The sequence below is a fragment of the Mercurialis annua genome, linkage group LG3 (genome assembly GCF_937616625.2).
Source record: "Mercurialis annua linkage group LG3, ddMerAnnu1.2, whole genome shotgun sequence".
NCBI lineage: Eukaryota > Viridiplantae > Streptophyta > Magnoliopsida > Malpighiales > Euphorbiaceae > Mercurialis > Mercurialis annua.
In genome coordinates, this window is record NC_065572.1 from 13430399 (window position 1) to 13447169 (window position 16771).

At 33.4% G+C, this 16771-nt stretch overlaps 2 protein-coding genes across 3 annotated transcripts; one reads left to right on the forward strand and one right to left on the reverse strand.

The window, feature by feature from the left end:
* Nucleotides 1-595: 595 nt before the first annotated feature.
* Nucleotides 596-12182, forward strand: LOC126671921 (uncharacterized). Of its 2 annotated transcripts, none has more exons than XM_050365747.2 (20): nt 596-1170; nt 3259-3513; nt 3630-3754; nt 3895-3939; nt 4055-4136; nt 4214-4282; nt 4356-4526; nt 4655-4720; nt 7081-7149; nt 7233-7376; nt 7464-7537; nt 7796-8068; nt 9521-9612; nt 9685-9761; nt 10580-10690; nt 10769-10811; nt 10899-10945; nt 11275-11336; nt 11426-11477; nt 11802-12182. In XM_050365747.2, the coding sequence occupies exons 1-20, from the start codon at nt 1003-1005 to the stop codon at nt 11835-11837; spliced, it is 2061 nt and encodes a 686-aa protein (XP_050221704.1). In that variant the 5' UTR covers nt 596-1002; the 3' UTR covers nt 11838-12182. The 2 variants fall into 2 exon arrangements, with proteins under 2 accessions (XP_050221704.1, XP_050221705.1); XM_050365748.2 differs by having other exon boundaries at nt 597-1170; nt 9688-9761.
* A 1381-nt stretch (nt 12183-13563) lies between these two features.
* LOC126671287 (uncharacterized) lies at nt 13564-16124 on the reverse strand. The gene is made up of 7 exons (XM_050365048.1): nt 15967-16124; nt 14902-14949; nt 14769-14815; nt 14132-14198; nt 14014-14057; nt 13861-13918; nt 13564-13739 (listed from the first exon to the last, which is right to left on the reverse strand). The coding sequence occupies exons 1-7, from the start codon at nt 16024-16026 to the stop codon at nt 13689-13691; spliced, it is 375 nt and encodes a 124-aa protein (XP_050221005.1). The 5' UTR covers nt 16027-16124; the 3' UTR covers nt 13564-13688.
* Nucleotides 16125-16771: the final 647 nt, after the last annotated feature.

The following is a 16771-nucleotide window of genomic DNA, read 5'->3' on the forward strand; positions in this document are numbered from 1 at the left end:
CACCAATTCATCACTAATTAAACAATTCCACTCAATTTTTTCAAATCTTGAAAATAAAACTATTCATATCTGTCAAGTTCTTTAAGACTATACAAAGCGTACAATCCGTGTAGTAGAATGATTACCCATTTTTAAACCTGCAAAGCTTAAACAATATCTTCTTCCAAAAGATTGTTTCACTCCCTCTTTCCATTTTCTTCAAAGCTCAAACTTATTGAATATGCATTTAAGATCTAATCTCAAATCTCTCATTATACATGCTTCTTAATCGACCAGAATCATCTTAATATGACTAAGGCTGGACTTTCGTCGAACCACCGTGAACCACCGCAAACTCTGCCGCACTATCGTGAACCATTGCCCATCGACGAAAAGGAACCAGTAAAAGAAGGGTAATGGTTGAATATGATAAACTGCATATAGAAGGTTATTTTGGTCATATTTTATTATTAAATAGCTGGTTCTGGGGTATTGAGGGAATTGTGAAAACTTTTTTATTTTATTAAGAGATTAGGGTCAAATTAAAAAAGCTGAGATAAAAATATTAGATATGACCACTTTTGAGGGATTTATGTAAATTACCCTTAAACCAATCATAAATATGTAAGATTGAGCTTGGGGAGGCCCATTAATGGAATCCCAATTCTCTTTCCCTAACCTATTCCAATTTTGCTAACCCTAAACACAGCAGCGCGATCAAGATTCAAGGGGACCTCTATTCTCTTTCCCTAACCTATTCCAGTTTTCCTAACCCTAAACACAGCAGATTCTTCCTCTTCATCTGATTTTCGGTCTCCGATTGCTTAAAAAAGGTACAAAAAAGCACGCCTTTCCCAAATTTTCAGGCGAGCCAAGGCGAGCGCTAAAGCGCATCAAGCGCTCGCCTGACTGAAGGCGCCTCGACTGGATGGTCTAGAGGCGCCATCAGTCGACTAAGCGCCTAGGCGCACCAGGTGAGCGCCTTTGACTACACTGGTTAATGGTGTGTTGTAAGGGGAACACATGGACCAAATTTCAGAGAAGAAGTTTCCTGTCAGTGCAAAAGATTACAAGTTATATGAAGATGTTGGTGAAGGTGTCAGCGCCACTGTTTATAGGGCTCTCTGTATTCCGCTCGACGAGATGGTTGCAATCAAGGTTCTTGATTTGGAAAGGTGCAACAATGACCTGGTATGTGCATTTTTTTGATACATATAGTGATTTCTGGACTGTATATGCAATATAAATTGTGTGTATTTATCAACTCTGGATCAGTTGATGGTACATTTACTTACTTTATAGGCGAAATCTTCAAAAAATACCAAACCTTTGCGATTTTTGTCAGTTATGACCAAACCTTTCAAAATTTCCAAATATGACCCGTTTTGGCAAATTATGTTCCTTTTATAGCCATTTTTGAATCGGTTTGATTTTTTATTGTGATTAAACCTTTTATTATGACATAACACGTAAAGATTTGATATTTTATTGTGATTGAATATTTGTTAATCTTATATACATGGTTGTTATGTTGGCAAAAAAATCGGTTTTGATTTGAATTTGGCTATAAAAGAAACATAATTTGGCAAAACGGGTTATATTTGCGAATTTTAAAAGGTTTGGCCATAACTGACAAAAATCGCAAAGGTTTGGTATTTTTTGAGGATTTAGCCTACTTTATATATGAAGTTCTGCAAATGTTGTGTGATTCAGTGATTGTACATAATTTCTACTCTTTGCAACTTCATGAAATCAAATTACTTATCAACAAACATTAAACTATTAAAGTTAAAACTGAGTTATTGAACAATAGTGCATGCTTCAACTTTAGCTCCATTAGGCTACGTGATATTACTTGGTAGTTTGAAATCTCGATTTACTTGCTTTTTTCGTGCTTTCTCGTGAGAAAAGTGAGATGAATGAAGGAGAAAGGGATAACTTCAGTTTTTTCTCTGTTTGGATAGTAAAAAGGTGAATGTGAAAGAATAGGAAAATTAGATTTTTTATTTTTCCTTCAAGTCTACTTCTTAATATCCTTCAACTTTCTTCTTCTTCCTCTTGTCGGGGTGGGCCGGGTGGCATTGGGAAGGAAAAAAGAAAATAGAAGTTGCAATGGCTTTTTCTAAAGTTATCTTTTTTTACTCTATTTTGTCAATTTCACCATTTGATTTAAGTGACCAGTGGACAAAGTAACCGCAGAAGCACCCTATTTGAATATACCATAGGGCAAAATACTAGTTGAAGTAGGGGGTGTATGTGGTTTGACTTGAATGATTTAGCAAAAACATGCTAACCCAAGCCAAATATACTGGTTTAAACAATTTCAAAACAAAATCAAATCAAATTTGATGTTAAGCCAATACTTTTAGGTTGATTTGATAAATTTTTTGGACTCGATTTGAGCCATCATCCAAATAATCAACAACTTATTTATTAAAAATTCTAATTTATTCTTTTGGTGAATTTATCTAATTTTTTTATTTTCCATATAAAAAGATATTATTTCTAAAATTATAACTAAATATTCTCTTCTTCACAAATATAGCATACAAGTTATAATAACAGTTAACATATGAAAAAGTATAGTATTGTTATATTATAATGCCTTGATATTCATTGAAAAGCTATACTAGAATCGTCCGAAACATAAAGTTCATCAGTTAATACGAACTGCATATGTATTAAAAGACTCAAAAAATAACAATCAGTATGATCATCAAATGTTATTGGTTTAATATGTTATATACCTGCAAATCAAACCAATAATTTATTTTTAACTTAAAACCAATCCATTGTTTATTTAAACCATAATTTTTAGTTTGATTTGGTTGAATAGATAAAAGTAAGTTTAACATTTTTCTTCTGGATAATATTACATCCAAGATTGTGTGAAAATAATTTACCTTTTCACTTCTTTACTATTATGTTTCTGCATAAAACTGATTTAATTTTTCCTTGCATCTTTGGGTAACCAACTACATGCTACATTGTATTATTTTAATTATACCTTGCATTACATTGCCTAAGTATCAAACTGTGTGCATTGCAGGACAAGACTTGTACACCATTCAAACTTTGTTTTGCATTTCTGTGTTCTGATTGCTTAAATTTATGGCGCACGTAAATTGCTTTTACAAATGTCTGCAGTGTATTCATTTTTGCATCATGTGCCACTAGTGATTGTTCTTGGGTTTCTCACTCTGGCTGATCTCGCATAGAATTTAATTTAAAGTATTATGCCATGCTATGCTTTATAATGTCTCTTTATAACATGCGCAGGATGGAATACGACGAGAGGTACAGACAATGAGCTTGATTGACCATCCAAATGCAGTGCGAGCATATTGTTCCTTTACTGCAGGGCACAGCCTTTGGGTTGTGATGCCCTACATGGCTGGCGGATCCTGCCTTCATATAATGAAATATGCCTATCCAGAAGGTTTTGATGAGCCTGTTATTGCTACCTTATTGCATGAGACTCTCAAAGCTCTTGTATATGTTCATGCCCATGGTCAAATCCACAGAGATGTTAAGGTATCCTATTTTCTTATTAAATCATCTCTGAGAGCGTTTTGCATTTCACTATTCATCTTTGCATACTTCGATGTTATGAAGTGATGCTTGTTGGCTTTCTGAACATCACTGTGCAGGCTGGGAACATCTTAATCGATTCTAATGGTGCAGTTAAGTTAGCAGACTTTGGAGTTTCGGCATGCATGTTTGATACGGGAGATAGACAGCGGTCTCGAAATACTTTTGTTGGAACCCCATGCTGGTAATTCATTGACCAATATTCCTCTTTTGTGTCTTCTTTGTATACTGCATAAAGCTGACTTTTAATGTCTATTGTTTTGAAGAAAATTAATGTGCAAGCCTGATTTAGAAACATGTTTTAATTGTATACTTTGCTTTTAGGATGGCCCCTGAAGTTATGCAGCAATTACATGGATATGACTTTAAGTGAGTGAACTGTAGAACTTTCATTTTGGAAATTTTCGAAATACTTTTTTCTTGATTTCTAATGTCGCAAATTATGTGTTGACGAACCCTAAAAAAATTTCCTCTCTGTGAACAGAGCAGATATCTGGTCTCTTGGGATAACTGCTCTTGAACTTGCTCATGGCCATGCTCCTTTCTCCAAGTATCCACCAATGAAAGTAAAAATTATATCTGATTCCTAGTCATTATGTTAGAGGAAGAATTTTGTTGGCACTAATTTTTACAATGACTCCAGGTTTTGTTGATGACCTTACAAAATGCACCTCCAGGACTTGACTATGAAAGAGACAAAAGATTTTCTAAGGTTTTGTTGCGTTTCTTTGTTGAAAAATTTGCCCTATTATGCTTATGAATTTACACTCTGTGCACACTTTCAGTCATTCAAAGAGTTGGTAGCTGCTTGCTTAGTGAAGGATCCAAAGAAACGCCCTACCTCAGAAAAGTTATTGAAACACCATTTTTTCAAACATGCTCGATCAAATGAATACCTTGCTCGAACGATTCTCCAAGGTCTTCCTCCGTTGGGGGATCGCTTTAGGATACTGAAGGTCTCATTACAAAATCATTTCTGGGTTTTTGTTTGATTAATATGGATGTTTTTTGTTGCGAACTTTGTTATTGGATGAGGCATAACTTCTTTACAATATTCCTTATCTTTCTTGTTTTCCTTTTTCAGGCAAAAGATGCTGATCTTCTTGTTCAGAATAAGGCTTTGTATGAGGATAAGGATCACTTATCACAGGTGAAATATGTAGCTTCTTTGAATTTACTTATCATGTGTGTTATTTGGCTTCAGGTCCTCTAGTACTTTGAATTTAGGATTGAAGGGTCGACACATTTCATGTCAGACGTTTCAATTAATTTTTTAATCCTCTATTTAGCAGTTAAATGTCCAACATGAATGGGACAAGTTGTATACATAATATGATAATAATATATTTACATATCTTTCTCTCAATCAAGTATCAACATTATTTTTCCTATTCCGCACAATTTTTTAAATGAATTTTTAATCTTTATACTTTCTTTGAATCATATATTTGAAAAAGTAAATTAAAAAATACAACTTACTGAAGCAAAAGAATCTTTTAAATTCGCTATAGAATTTAACAAAAAAAAAGAAATTAATTCTAAATTGGGACAGTGGGAGTAATTTTTGCTCTAAAAAATTATATTTGAATGACACTTTATTTCATCATTAATTGAAAATGAAAAAAGTTGGAAATTAAAAATCAATATTTTTGTTCTTTAATCTTACAATGTAAAGAAAAGATCATTATATAAATTTTGCTTCAATTTTCAAACTATTTACATATTTTAACATAAAATGAATAATTAAGAAAAAAAATCAATATAAAATCTTATAATTTTTTTATTATTGTTAGTTTTTTAATTAATTTTATACTTAATAATAACATATAAAATTAATTATTTTTAGAGATATTATATTAATTTTAACAATTGTTTTTCGTTTAAATGATTTATATATTTTTGAAAAAGTATTATCATTTAATGGATGGGAAAAATAGTTAAATAACTTAAGACTCTGGAGCTAGGTAGCAGAGATACGGACACGGGAAACGGGGCACTTGGACATGGACACGGCGAAACGGTGTTATTTTAAGGTTTCCTATGTAAAAAATGAAGTTTCGTGTCCGAAACGTCAAATGTCTAAAACGTTTCCGAGTCGGGACACGTTGATTGGATGAAGTGTCCGTGCTATCTAGATTTGGAGTATTTTATTCTCAAAAAACGATTATGGACTAGTAATTATGACCTAAACTCATGGGTAAAAGTAGTTATCGTCATAATATCGTAGTTACGCCTTTAGTAACTACGATTGCCAACTTCTAGGATTGGACAGTATTGAATAAAATACATGTTGATGTTGGTTATAGAATTTATTAAAGGAAAATCGAATTCAGCCAAAACTCTCACCAAGTTTTATATTTCTTTTGGTCATTAAATGTGATACAGTTATACTAGCTGGTGAGTAAAAGGTGACCAGTCTTACAATCTGGACTTATTCAGGCAGTGCAGCCTCTTTTAAGAGCAAACCTCCACTTTACATTGGTGACAGGTCATAGGAAAATGAAATGCATGAAATTTTTGCATGTTCAAGTCTGGCTCAGAAGCACTTGATATGCATTTAATCAATCTTGGAAAGTGTTAGCTGAAAAAAGACAGTTCCTTAACAGGTTATACCAGTTCTTCGCGCATGCCGTTAGTAGCTGCTTTTTTCATGCGATATGCCGCCATTGTGAATGACCGCATAATTCATATTCTCTTTTTTTTTTGTCAGAATCATGTCATGGATTGTGAACTGAACATTGTTTTAGTTCACTGAATGATGGGTGCTGATAGAGCATGCTCTTAGAAACTTGACCAATTAATTTAGAGCAATGTAGTCAAAAATGATATGCCTCTCACTTAAAGCACATAGTGGAAATTAAGCGCTTGCATCACTAAAGCAATGTGCAAATTTTAATACTAAACTAATAGAATTAGAGAGAGAGAAATTAGTTTAAATAGAACGATTGAGTAAAAGTCGATTAGAATAAATAAAAGATAAACAAAAGAAAAAAAGAAAAAGAAGAATCATGGAGATAAGAAGTGATGTGATGCGGAAAAAAATGTGAGAATGAAAATAATAAGGAAGAATGAGAAGATTAACATGGTGTGGGACAACTATGTGAGAGGAAATTTGATAAGAGGTACTAGAACGATGAAATTAAAAGAAACAGAAGATGAGATTAGGACACCAGCTAATTATATAAGACCGAATTGTTGATGCATCTTAACATATACCTAACTAAGCGAACATTTTTTCCCTTGCGCTTGCTCAAGTTCCATAAGCTTGTGCATTCCTTTAGCAGTTGCATGTCTGACTGAACTGGGCTAGAAGGATAAATGCTGTTTTGCAACTTTACAGCTCTGGTAATTTATCCTAAATGTTAAATTTCGTTCATTGGAACAAACGGTGTAGTTGTTTGTAATTTTGTCCATATATAGTATGCAAAGGTGTTTTACATAATCAAGTTAGCTTTAGGGTGCGACACCAAATTTGATGGAACTATTAATATAAATGTTGTCATGTTGCAGCAAGAGTATATAAGAGGAATAAGTGCCTGGAATTTTAACCTTGAGGATTTGAAAAGTCAGGCTGCTTCGGTGAGTAAGTTCAGTCAAGATTATTCGTCTTTGTAGGAAAATATTTGCATGTATTTACATCACTGGCTTTTGGCCACCTGCAGATTCAGGATTATGATGACATGCCAAATGCATTAGATCCCGATGGAAGTGCCAAGCAACGAGACTGGCATAATAACATTGAGCTTCCGGTTGAGAGGATTTCCCACGATAGGGCTAACCATTCAACTACTGCTCCTAGTCATGAGGTTTCAATATGCATGCTTGAATTTTCTTTGTAGTTTTTCTTCCCTCTCATTTTCATCCTTCCAAAAGTCCTCCTCTCATTATTTCAGGATGGATTAAATGATATGCATGATTTGGAAAGTTCACTTGCTTCGTTTCCTATTAAACCTCTTCAAGCACTTAAGTGAGGCTCTTTCTCTTATCACTTTAAATTTTATATAACTAATTGGCTCTAAGGACAGTGGATGATCTTTGGTGTTGGAATAGATATTAAACTGCACCCTTCACATGGAAATAATTACTATTTTAGCTTATACAATGCATTTATTTTTATAGAAGATATGTTGTTGTGCCATTGTTACCATTGTTAAGGACCTATTTTTCCTATTATTTTTGAAGGTATAATTGTTTCTTAAATTATGCAACATGTGATATGATGCAGAGGTTGTTTTGATGTTGGTGATGATGATGATGATACGGATGCAACTAGTCCAAGCTGGAAAGGTTTTGCCCAAACAGCTTCCGAGCAACAGGTTCTCACAAAATTAACATGTAGTGCTGTTAATCAAGGAATTGAAGAAAATGAAGGTGATAATTTTGAGCGAAGCAGTTCTTTACCCCGTCATATTTCTGTGGAGTATAAAAAATGTTTGAGCGGTCCATTAGTACCAGAGAATTCCCTTTCTCCTAAAAAAATCATTGGTGATGAAAATAGGTGGGTTTTATTCTAACTGGAAGTTGATTGTTGCTATAAGACTGCTTTATGTTTACTTGATTTTTGAATTCAGATTGATAGTTCCTCCTGTTTATTTAAGAGCACTGTTATTTTTGTTGCTTTTATTTAAAAAGATAGATGCTATATATTTTGTTACGTTTGATAGTTTTCTTGAATTCGCTAAAAGTAAAAGTAGTTATTTCTTCCCCCTCGTGGTGTTTCACAGTAGAGCTACTGATGTAATATGTTGTGGTGCCTTGAGATCTCTCATGAATGAAATAGAAGGCATTCTTAAAATATATATAATATTTCGTATTCTTTCAAGAGAAATCGGTAAATGGAGGACTGCCCAAAGCTATTTGATACGTTTCTAATTTTTTGTTCTCTGCTAGAAGTTTTCCAGCATGTTTGATATGGCGCTGGTGTCATCAGTGAACTACATTTAGGATATAAGACCAGGAAAACATGTGTATTCCATCTACTAGAGCTGGTTAGAGCTGCAAAAGACACCTGGATGTACAAATGAATGAGACATCGAATTGCATTGTAGTTGAAAGGAAATAACTGTTAGACATGTTTAATACTGGTGTATTAGGTTCTGATATGTTATCAATAGATGTGTACTCGAGCCTAGTCGAGCTTAGTTTGGAATGCTCAAGCTTGTCTCAGCACCTGGCAGCTGATTTTGAGCTTGGTTCGAGCGTGGTTCATATAATATTTGTCTAGCTTGAACTTGACTCAAGCTTGGCTCATTTTTTATTCGTTTGTGCCAGTGCTACACAAGCCGAGATCCGCTAATCTAAAATTAAGAAAATAAACTTATCTATAAAATTTAGATAATTTTATTTTAATTATGATATTTTTAACCCTACACGAGATAACTCATGAGTTCATAATTGAGTTGCTTATGAACTTAACCAAACGGCGTGTCACTAAACTCAAGCTTGGCTTGTTTGAATAAACAAACAGAAAATTATGCTTGAGCTCGGTTTATTTAGATTAACGAACGAGCTCAAGCTGAGTTTGAGCCCAGCTCTTTATTCAGCCGATGGCTCGGTCCTTTTACAGCCCTAGCTTTTAAAGCAGTGCTTCTAGAATAAAACTCTAGCTGATTTTGTTGGTTAGCTTGCTCTTTAGTGGCTACCTACATGTGTTTATTGTAACATATGATGTGAAAGTAAATTATACCCTAAAGGTTATTTAAATCAAATTTTTGGCATAATCTAAAGTGCTGAGAAAAAAAAACGATAACTCCATGATTTCTCAATTCATGAAATAACAATTTCTTGTCTTTTTATATGGTTTACTTAGCTGTTTTGAATTTTGATATGCATCATGAAGTTAACTTTGTTATTGTTATGACTATTTTGGTTGTTTTTAACTGTCCTGTATCCACATGACAGGCTGTGCTTCAAGTAGTTAATAGCTTGTAATGTTCAAAATATGTTATAGGGACCTTTCACAGCCAAAATATCAACCAGAACGGAATTATAGTGGTCCATTGTTATATCGACAGAAAAGAGACAACAACAATCTTCCATCTGGTATGTCAGCTGTAGAATTTTGCATTTGTTTTCTGTTTGCTTATAATGATATGTTAAAATATATTTATGTAGCAGAAGATGTGTCAGAAGGAGCAGTTGTCCAACGTAAGGGGCGCTTCAAGGTTACTTCCGCAGAGCTCAGCCCAAAGGTATATTTGATTGACATATGTTCTCTGGTTAACTTAGGCCCGCATTTTGTTTGCACAGACTTATGTTACATATTAAACAAGAGTTTGCAGCTTGCCCATTTCGAAGAATGTTTATAGCATTTCAAATTTAATTGTTAACAATATCTTTCCTGTGGATGAGTCTTTCAGTCAATTAATGGTGAGAATTGAGATTATGGTTAGGTTCTTTTTTAGTATTATATAAAAAATGTAGTCTTAGCAAAACATTTGTTTTCGGCACCAGTATACACATGTTTGTGGTGAAACCTTTACTTTTGTGTTGAACTATATCTCTATGAACATTACTTGGTTAGTTTTGAGGAGACAGTGTACTGTTATTTCAAGTTGAGATCAGTATTAAAGGTCATAATGAATGCAAGTATTTGATGGCCTTCTTCACAAAGATGGAATTGAAGTTTAGGTAGCAATTCTACTTGACTTTCCCCTTTGATTAGACTACCTGGTCAGTATAGGTTTGTGAAAATGGTGTTTGGCTTTATAGCTGCACTGGATGCACCTGTATCTATTTTGATTTCTAGTAAATGCTTCCACTGAGGTTCCAATGCTTCTGGTTTAAGTTTACTCCCCATGCGAGTTCTTCTGGGTACTTTAGGATGTCTGCTTTCTTAGATCATGTGAATATTTTTTGCTTTTTAAAAATAAAAGTTATAAGGTTGACATTGAGTGGCTCTTTGAGCTTTTTGTTCTATGATGTGTGACTGGATTTAATGTATGGAACTTAGACATTTATCTTTAAGGCAATGGCTTTGTGACCATTGCTATTAATGTTTCTGGTTCAGGGTCCTACAAACTGGTATTTTACCCCAGTTAGTGGAAGTTCGTCAAACGTTACAGCTGCCACCGTTCTCCCATCACTGCAATGCATTCTGCAGCAGAACGCCACACAGAGGGTATATATGTTTCTTTGATGTGTTGAATCTTTGTTGCTATATATCACGTTTCACAATGCTTAATGGTTTTGTTGGCAGGAAGAAATTATTAAACTGATAAAGTATATGGAGCAAGGCTCTGGTAACTCTCGTCTATTGTTTTTCTTATTAGTGCTTGATCAATTTCTCTAGTGTTTTGATCATTTTGCTCGACTCATTATCAATGCAGGCAAGCAAACGGAGCTCACTGAGGCAGCCACAAATGATCCATCACAGGTAGTTCTCCCTTTATTCTTTCGTATTAGAAAAAGCGAAGGACATACAGATGTCACTAAGACAAAAAAATTCTACTGTAAAATGGAATTGCTAGAATAACATACATGATACATGTCTATGATTTTGCTCTTAGAAAGAGTCAATAATAAGCCAAGCCATGAGTAATTGTATTACTTACCCTTTTTTTTCTTTGGCCAATCAGATATGGTCGAATTTTATTAACCAATTTGACTGGAAAGTTGTTCTTTTTTTTTTAACTAACCATGTCTGGCATAGTTCCTGGATCCGTTTGTTTTGAAAAATTGATCTCAATTGTACACAATATGCAGGTATCGCCTACTGCTGCTCGGGAAAGGGAACTGCAGGCTGAATTGATTAATCTGCAACAAAGGTATGGCATGACAACCAGAAAACTAGTACTGATATAATTATTGCTATTTTGGCATGAATCCCAAACTCATTTTAATGTCCCCATGTCAGTGTTGGAAGCCTTGTCGAGGAATTGCAGAGACAGAAGTTGAAAAATGCTCAGGTTTGTTTTCCAAGCTTGGTATATCTGGATCATCCAACCATTTTTTTCTATCAAAGTACTATTACGTTACTAGCGCTAAATGTGATTGTGTCAAAAAAGAAAAAAGTAGAAGGGAATCCGATAGCCATAATTGACTTGCAAATGCTTGTTTTCCTCCTCCCTTGGTGTATTATTAATAATAGGTGTTGCCCTCCTTTTACGAAACATAAATATTAGGAAACTATATTAATTTTCATATATAATCGATGTTTCTGGTTGGTGCACTTGTGTATTATCATCATATTCCATCTCAAGTGGATTGAATGTCCATTCTTTTGTGTGCAGTTAGAAAGACAACTGAACGGTTTGGTGTATAAGTAAGGAGTAATGTTTGTAGCAGGTCGAGAGTATATTCTTTGGTGGCAAAAAGATCATCACGTAACCATCTGCCACGTATCGATGAGGTATAAGGGGCATCTTAGGTTATGCATTGTATTTTCTAGTGTACTATAATATGTGTGAACATGTAAATGGTAGAGATGCCATTCCTCTGAGTCTCGCATCATGTGTGAGACGGTGTTGTAATTTGTTGACCTGATTGTAAATTATGATTCAGTTTTGTTCTCTGTGTATTGTTATTTCCTTCATCGCCTGTTCTGGCCAGCCATGTGGAATAAGGGATTAAATCAAGTTTATGCAGAGGTACTATACTGCTATTTTTTTGTATATTTTCTTCAGAAATTTTGGCTGCTTCTTTTACTGGTAGCAGCTTTTTGTTCCGAAATTTGATTTTTTTAAGTTCAACACTTTAAACACTTCAATTAGGATACATCTATTTTTGTGTATTTACAATTTGATTTAAATTGATGAGGAGTTGATAAGTGAAGATATCATGTGTAGGGTGTACACAAATTGAATATAACCAAACTGAACTTATAAATTTAATTCTGGTCTGTTTAATTTATTTATAGAGCTGAGAAATTTAAATCTACTTTTGAGATAAATTGAAAATAAATGACAGCTAAAGTTGATTGGTTTGAGTAAATTTGAACTACCTAAGATATTTATGAAATTTATTCAGCACCTCAGTTTGAGAAAGTATGCCCCTAATCACAAATTGATAGTTGATAAAATTGCCAAAAATGAAATTGGACTGGTCATTTGTTTAAAAAATATGTTCTATTTTTTTTATGCATGCTTTGTATTATAACTTTATGCGCAAAAGTTTGTATTTTCTATGTTCATGTGAGGTATATGATATAAATTTGTGATGTTTTTTGTAGACAAAAATAGAAGAATAGAACGCGATTTTTCTTTTTGGTATAATATAACTTTTTTAAATTTAAAGTATAATTTTTAAAATTAAGACACATTTTTTATGGATAATTTTGTGATTTTTAAATAAAAGATGAGAGAAGATTGTCAAAATTAGAGTAATGGTGTAATAGTCCAAAAACTCATGATCGTTTGCCCTTTCAATAGATTATGGATTGGGATTCCCTCAAATTCATTTTGAAATTGAGGGGGTCATGTTCATGATCTACACCGCTCATTATAAAATGAACGGTGTAGATGAAAAAGGTACAATTTTAATCAAATTAATCTACAACGGTCATTTTATAATGAACGGTGTAGATCGTAAACATGACCCCTCAAGTTCATTTTAAACTTGATAGAATCCCAATCCTAGATTATATATACACTTTTTGGCGGAACAGAACCAAAATCCGGGGGACCGGTTTAACACTTTTAGAACCCTAAACTGCCAGTTACAAATCGGCTAATTTGAAAAGAAATAAATATAAATATTATGTTTGTCACCTTCGAATATTTGATTAACTTATATAATAATTAATAATTAATAACATGTTATAAGTTTGATTTTTGATCAATTTGATTACTTCGTGGGTCGATTTGATTTTGAGTTGATTTTTTGAACCTTTTTTTGCTTTATAAATACCTCATTTTATTTATGCTATTTAAATTAAAAAAAATGAAAAATGAAATATTAATTTAAAATTTCATTTTTCTATTACTTTTCCAAACCGGCCACCGGTTCACGAACCATGCCTAGGGCTAACTGGGGGCATGGGAAACATATAAAAGATCGAGCAAGACTTGTTATCATTAACTAGAAAAGAAAAGTTGAAATGAAGAAACATCCATAGCTTAAAAATTCTAATTGCTGCAACACTCTTTGAGGAACTGTAAATAATCTGAATTAACTACACATTACATTGTCAGATTTTGAACTACGGCTGAAACAATCCCTTTCATTGTATCCTGCATAACATGAATTTCATGATTTAGAAAGGGTATTATTTTCATTGTTGGAACAAAGATACGCTTAAACCAAAATGGAAACCAAGCGTTTGGTGGTTTAAAAATGCGGAATCTCGCTTACCACAGAATGGTCTTTTAGACCAAGGGATAGTATCAATGTTCTAGATGAGCCAGAATTACTGCCATTAACAAACAATTAGACATTAGACATCTAGAATCAGGATATTCAGAAGAACATACACACCAGCATTTGCTTGCAGACTTATAGTGTTACCTTATGTGTTCGATCAGTTTCCGTGCACAGGCCACTAGCATTGGCTGCACAAATTATGTAAACAATCAAGTGAAATGCAGCATAAGCCAAAGATAATAGAATAGGACCAAGTACTTACCTCATCTCGTTTGCCGAATATCACAGATACATTAAAAGTGGGATCCAGTGAAACCCCTTCCTCCTTCCTGGCAACATAATTTAGATTTGACATGTTGCTATTGTTTTGATCTATATTGCATGGAAACACTGAAACGAGAAACATTGATATGGAAAATGGCGAAACCATATTTTTAACTTATAGATAATAAATATTAAATTGCACATTTTTATAAGTGTTTCTGAAAACTGAAACTAAAAGCCGAAAGGTGGGACTCGCCTACGTAGGTTTTTGATACGACATATGATGCAGGAAAGCAAGAAGGGCTGATAAACCAACAAATTTGAACAGAAACTTTCTATCTTTGAACTGTGTTTGAGTAGAGATGCATGTTTCAAATCTATCAGAAGACAAGAAACAAAGCATGTGATAAATCTGTGTGTGTAAGCTGATTCTATGGCTAATTGAAAGATTATGACCTGAGTTCTTATCAAATTAATTTTTGGACCATGATCCACAGTTACAACATAAAGAAATCTATCTCCATGCTGAAAACAGACCACAACCTCAAACACTTACGTTTTTCTTGTCAAAAATCTAGACATCAAATCAAGAACACCACAAAGAAACTGATTTCTGAGAGAAAGGACATGCATACCTGGCATGTAGTATGGACCCCATTTTTCCTATTTGGGTTGCAATCACCTAAAAGAAGTTATAAAGGTCAGGAATATCCTCATAGATATGAGCAACAATGCTGTTAATGAATAAAAGGATTTCTGAAAACTCACAAGAAAATGATCATCATAACTGCAAATGACTATGTCCGTTTTGCGACCCTGTCAGGCAGAAAGAGCATAAGTTAGGAAAACTTACATCAGCGCTACGAAATGGTAGCTTTTGTTGTAATGCAACAAAGACCTATCACAAGATTTTTTTTTTGGGATGATAACTCTGAAGATATAGATTTCCTATATTCCCTTTCATCTCTAGCGAAATACGATTATTAGGGGCACAATCCTTCATTATGACCGATAAAAGGATCTTGAACATGCATAGATTGCCTTACACTAAAACCTTAAAAAAAGAGAAAATATGATATTTCAGGAGAGAGAACATAAAAGAAAACTTGGAGGTGTAAATGACCGCTACCGGGATGAATTCTAGTTAAATAAACATCCCGAAACCATAGTGAAACAACAACAGAACTCTCTACCACACAGGGGCGGAACCAGCCTTATGGCTGAGGTAGCGACCGCCCCTGCAATTTTTTTTTTTAACAAAACATCCTTGAACTTTTTTTTTTTTGAAAAAATATAGTAATTTTTATGTATTTCGCCCCCTCAAAATAAAATTTGTATGATTTCGTCCCCCCATTTCACAAAAGCTAGTTCCGCCCCTGCTACCACAATTTGATTTTCACAGTACACTGATTAGAGTATTCCCACTTCGGATAAAGAGAAGGTAAATTAGAAATTGGATAATCATGTTGTATTGGAAATCTAGTAACTTGTGAAGTTAAACATGCAAATTTATGTCTTAGGAAACTCAAACTATCAGAAAAACTTCACACATTAAGAAATCACAGCCATATTTTCAGTTTCAAGTTCAATTACACAATCTTGGAACATCATTTATATTATTTCAATTTGTTCACAATTTTAATGAGAACTTTTTGCAATTTTAAAATTGTAATTCACCATCACTGAATTTTAACAAATTATTCATGCAAAGATTAAAATTTTAATACATTCACTCAATTACTCAAAACTCAACTTTACTCCCAAATCATAAACCTAATGAATTGATTACAGCAATATATAAATCAAAACTAAAGAAATTAAAGGTAAGTATACCTGGATATTCATAAAAAGCTTCTTGTGAGGAACTGGAAAGGGTTGGACTGAGGTATCCATTATTGATTAAAGCTCTTAATATTGGCTGTTTTTTGAGCCAACTGAAAAACTTGAGAATTTCCTTTCAAGAAAATAAAATTGAGACTTTGGAAAGAACTTATTTTCTTTTTTCACCTTTTAGGTATTACAAGGCTAATTGTATATTTGGTCCCTCATATTTGGCTTGGTTCTTGTTTTGGACCTTAATGATTCTCCTTTGAAAGTAAGGTTATCAAAAAATAACAAAATGAGGCATCTTTTAACTTTTTTTTCGTCGTTACTCTTGTTGACGTGGATAATGCGTGACATACACGTAGCATTTACAAATGATCTTATTTGTAATTTTTTTAAAATATTAAACTTTAAATTGAAAAAATTATTCATATTTAAATTGAAAATAAATCTGACGTGTATGCCACAATGTTGGTGCTCCCACTGTCCCACATAGCATGAGTAATTAAACGTGAATGGTTTACAATTAGAGTTATTTCACTTAATAACCTCATATAGAGTAACCCTATGTTTTCTTGTTATAAGATCAATAGTTAGTGTGACTACAAAAGAAAATAATTTAAACATTTTTATGGGAAAGAAAGGCAAATTTTATATAGGACTTTGTGCCTTTCATAAAATTTTGACTCTAAATTGATGTTTGTTTCAAATGTTACTTATAGTTGTTAGTTACTAGTTCGTAGCTGATAGTCTTTAGCTAATAAAACAATACTTGTTTGGTGATATCCTATTAGCTATTGTCGTTGATACGTTA

Bases quoted from the DNA above. Each gene is read 5' to 3' on its own strand.
- LOC126671287 (XM_050365048.1), bottom strand. From the start codon at position 16,026: ATGGATACCTCAGTCCAACCCTTTCCAGTTCCTCACAAGAAGCTTTTT. The intron at 14,816-14,901 runs GTGAGTTTTCAG...AACTTCTTTTAG, and splicing joins GTTATGATGATCATTTTCTT to GTGATTGCAACCCAAATAGG. The intron at 14,199-14,768 runs GTATGCATGTCC...TTATGTTGCCAG, and splicing joins GGGTCCATACTACATGCCAG to GAAGGAGGAAGGGGTTTCAC.
- LOC126671921 (XM_050365747.2), top strand. From the start codon at position 1,003: ATGGACCAAATTTCAGAGAAGAAGTTTCCTGTCAGTGCAAAAGATTAC. The intron at 3,755-3,894 runs GTAATTCATTGA...CTTTGCTTTTAG, and splicing joins TTTGTTGGAACCCCATGCTG to GATGGCCCCTGAAGTTATGC. The intron at 9,613-9,684 runs GTATGTCAGCTG...ATATTTATGTAG, and splicing joins CAACAACAATCTTCCATCTG to CAGAAGATGTGTCAGAAGGA.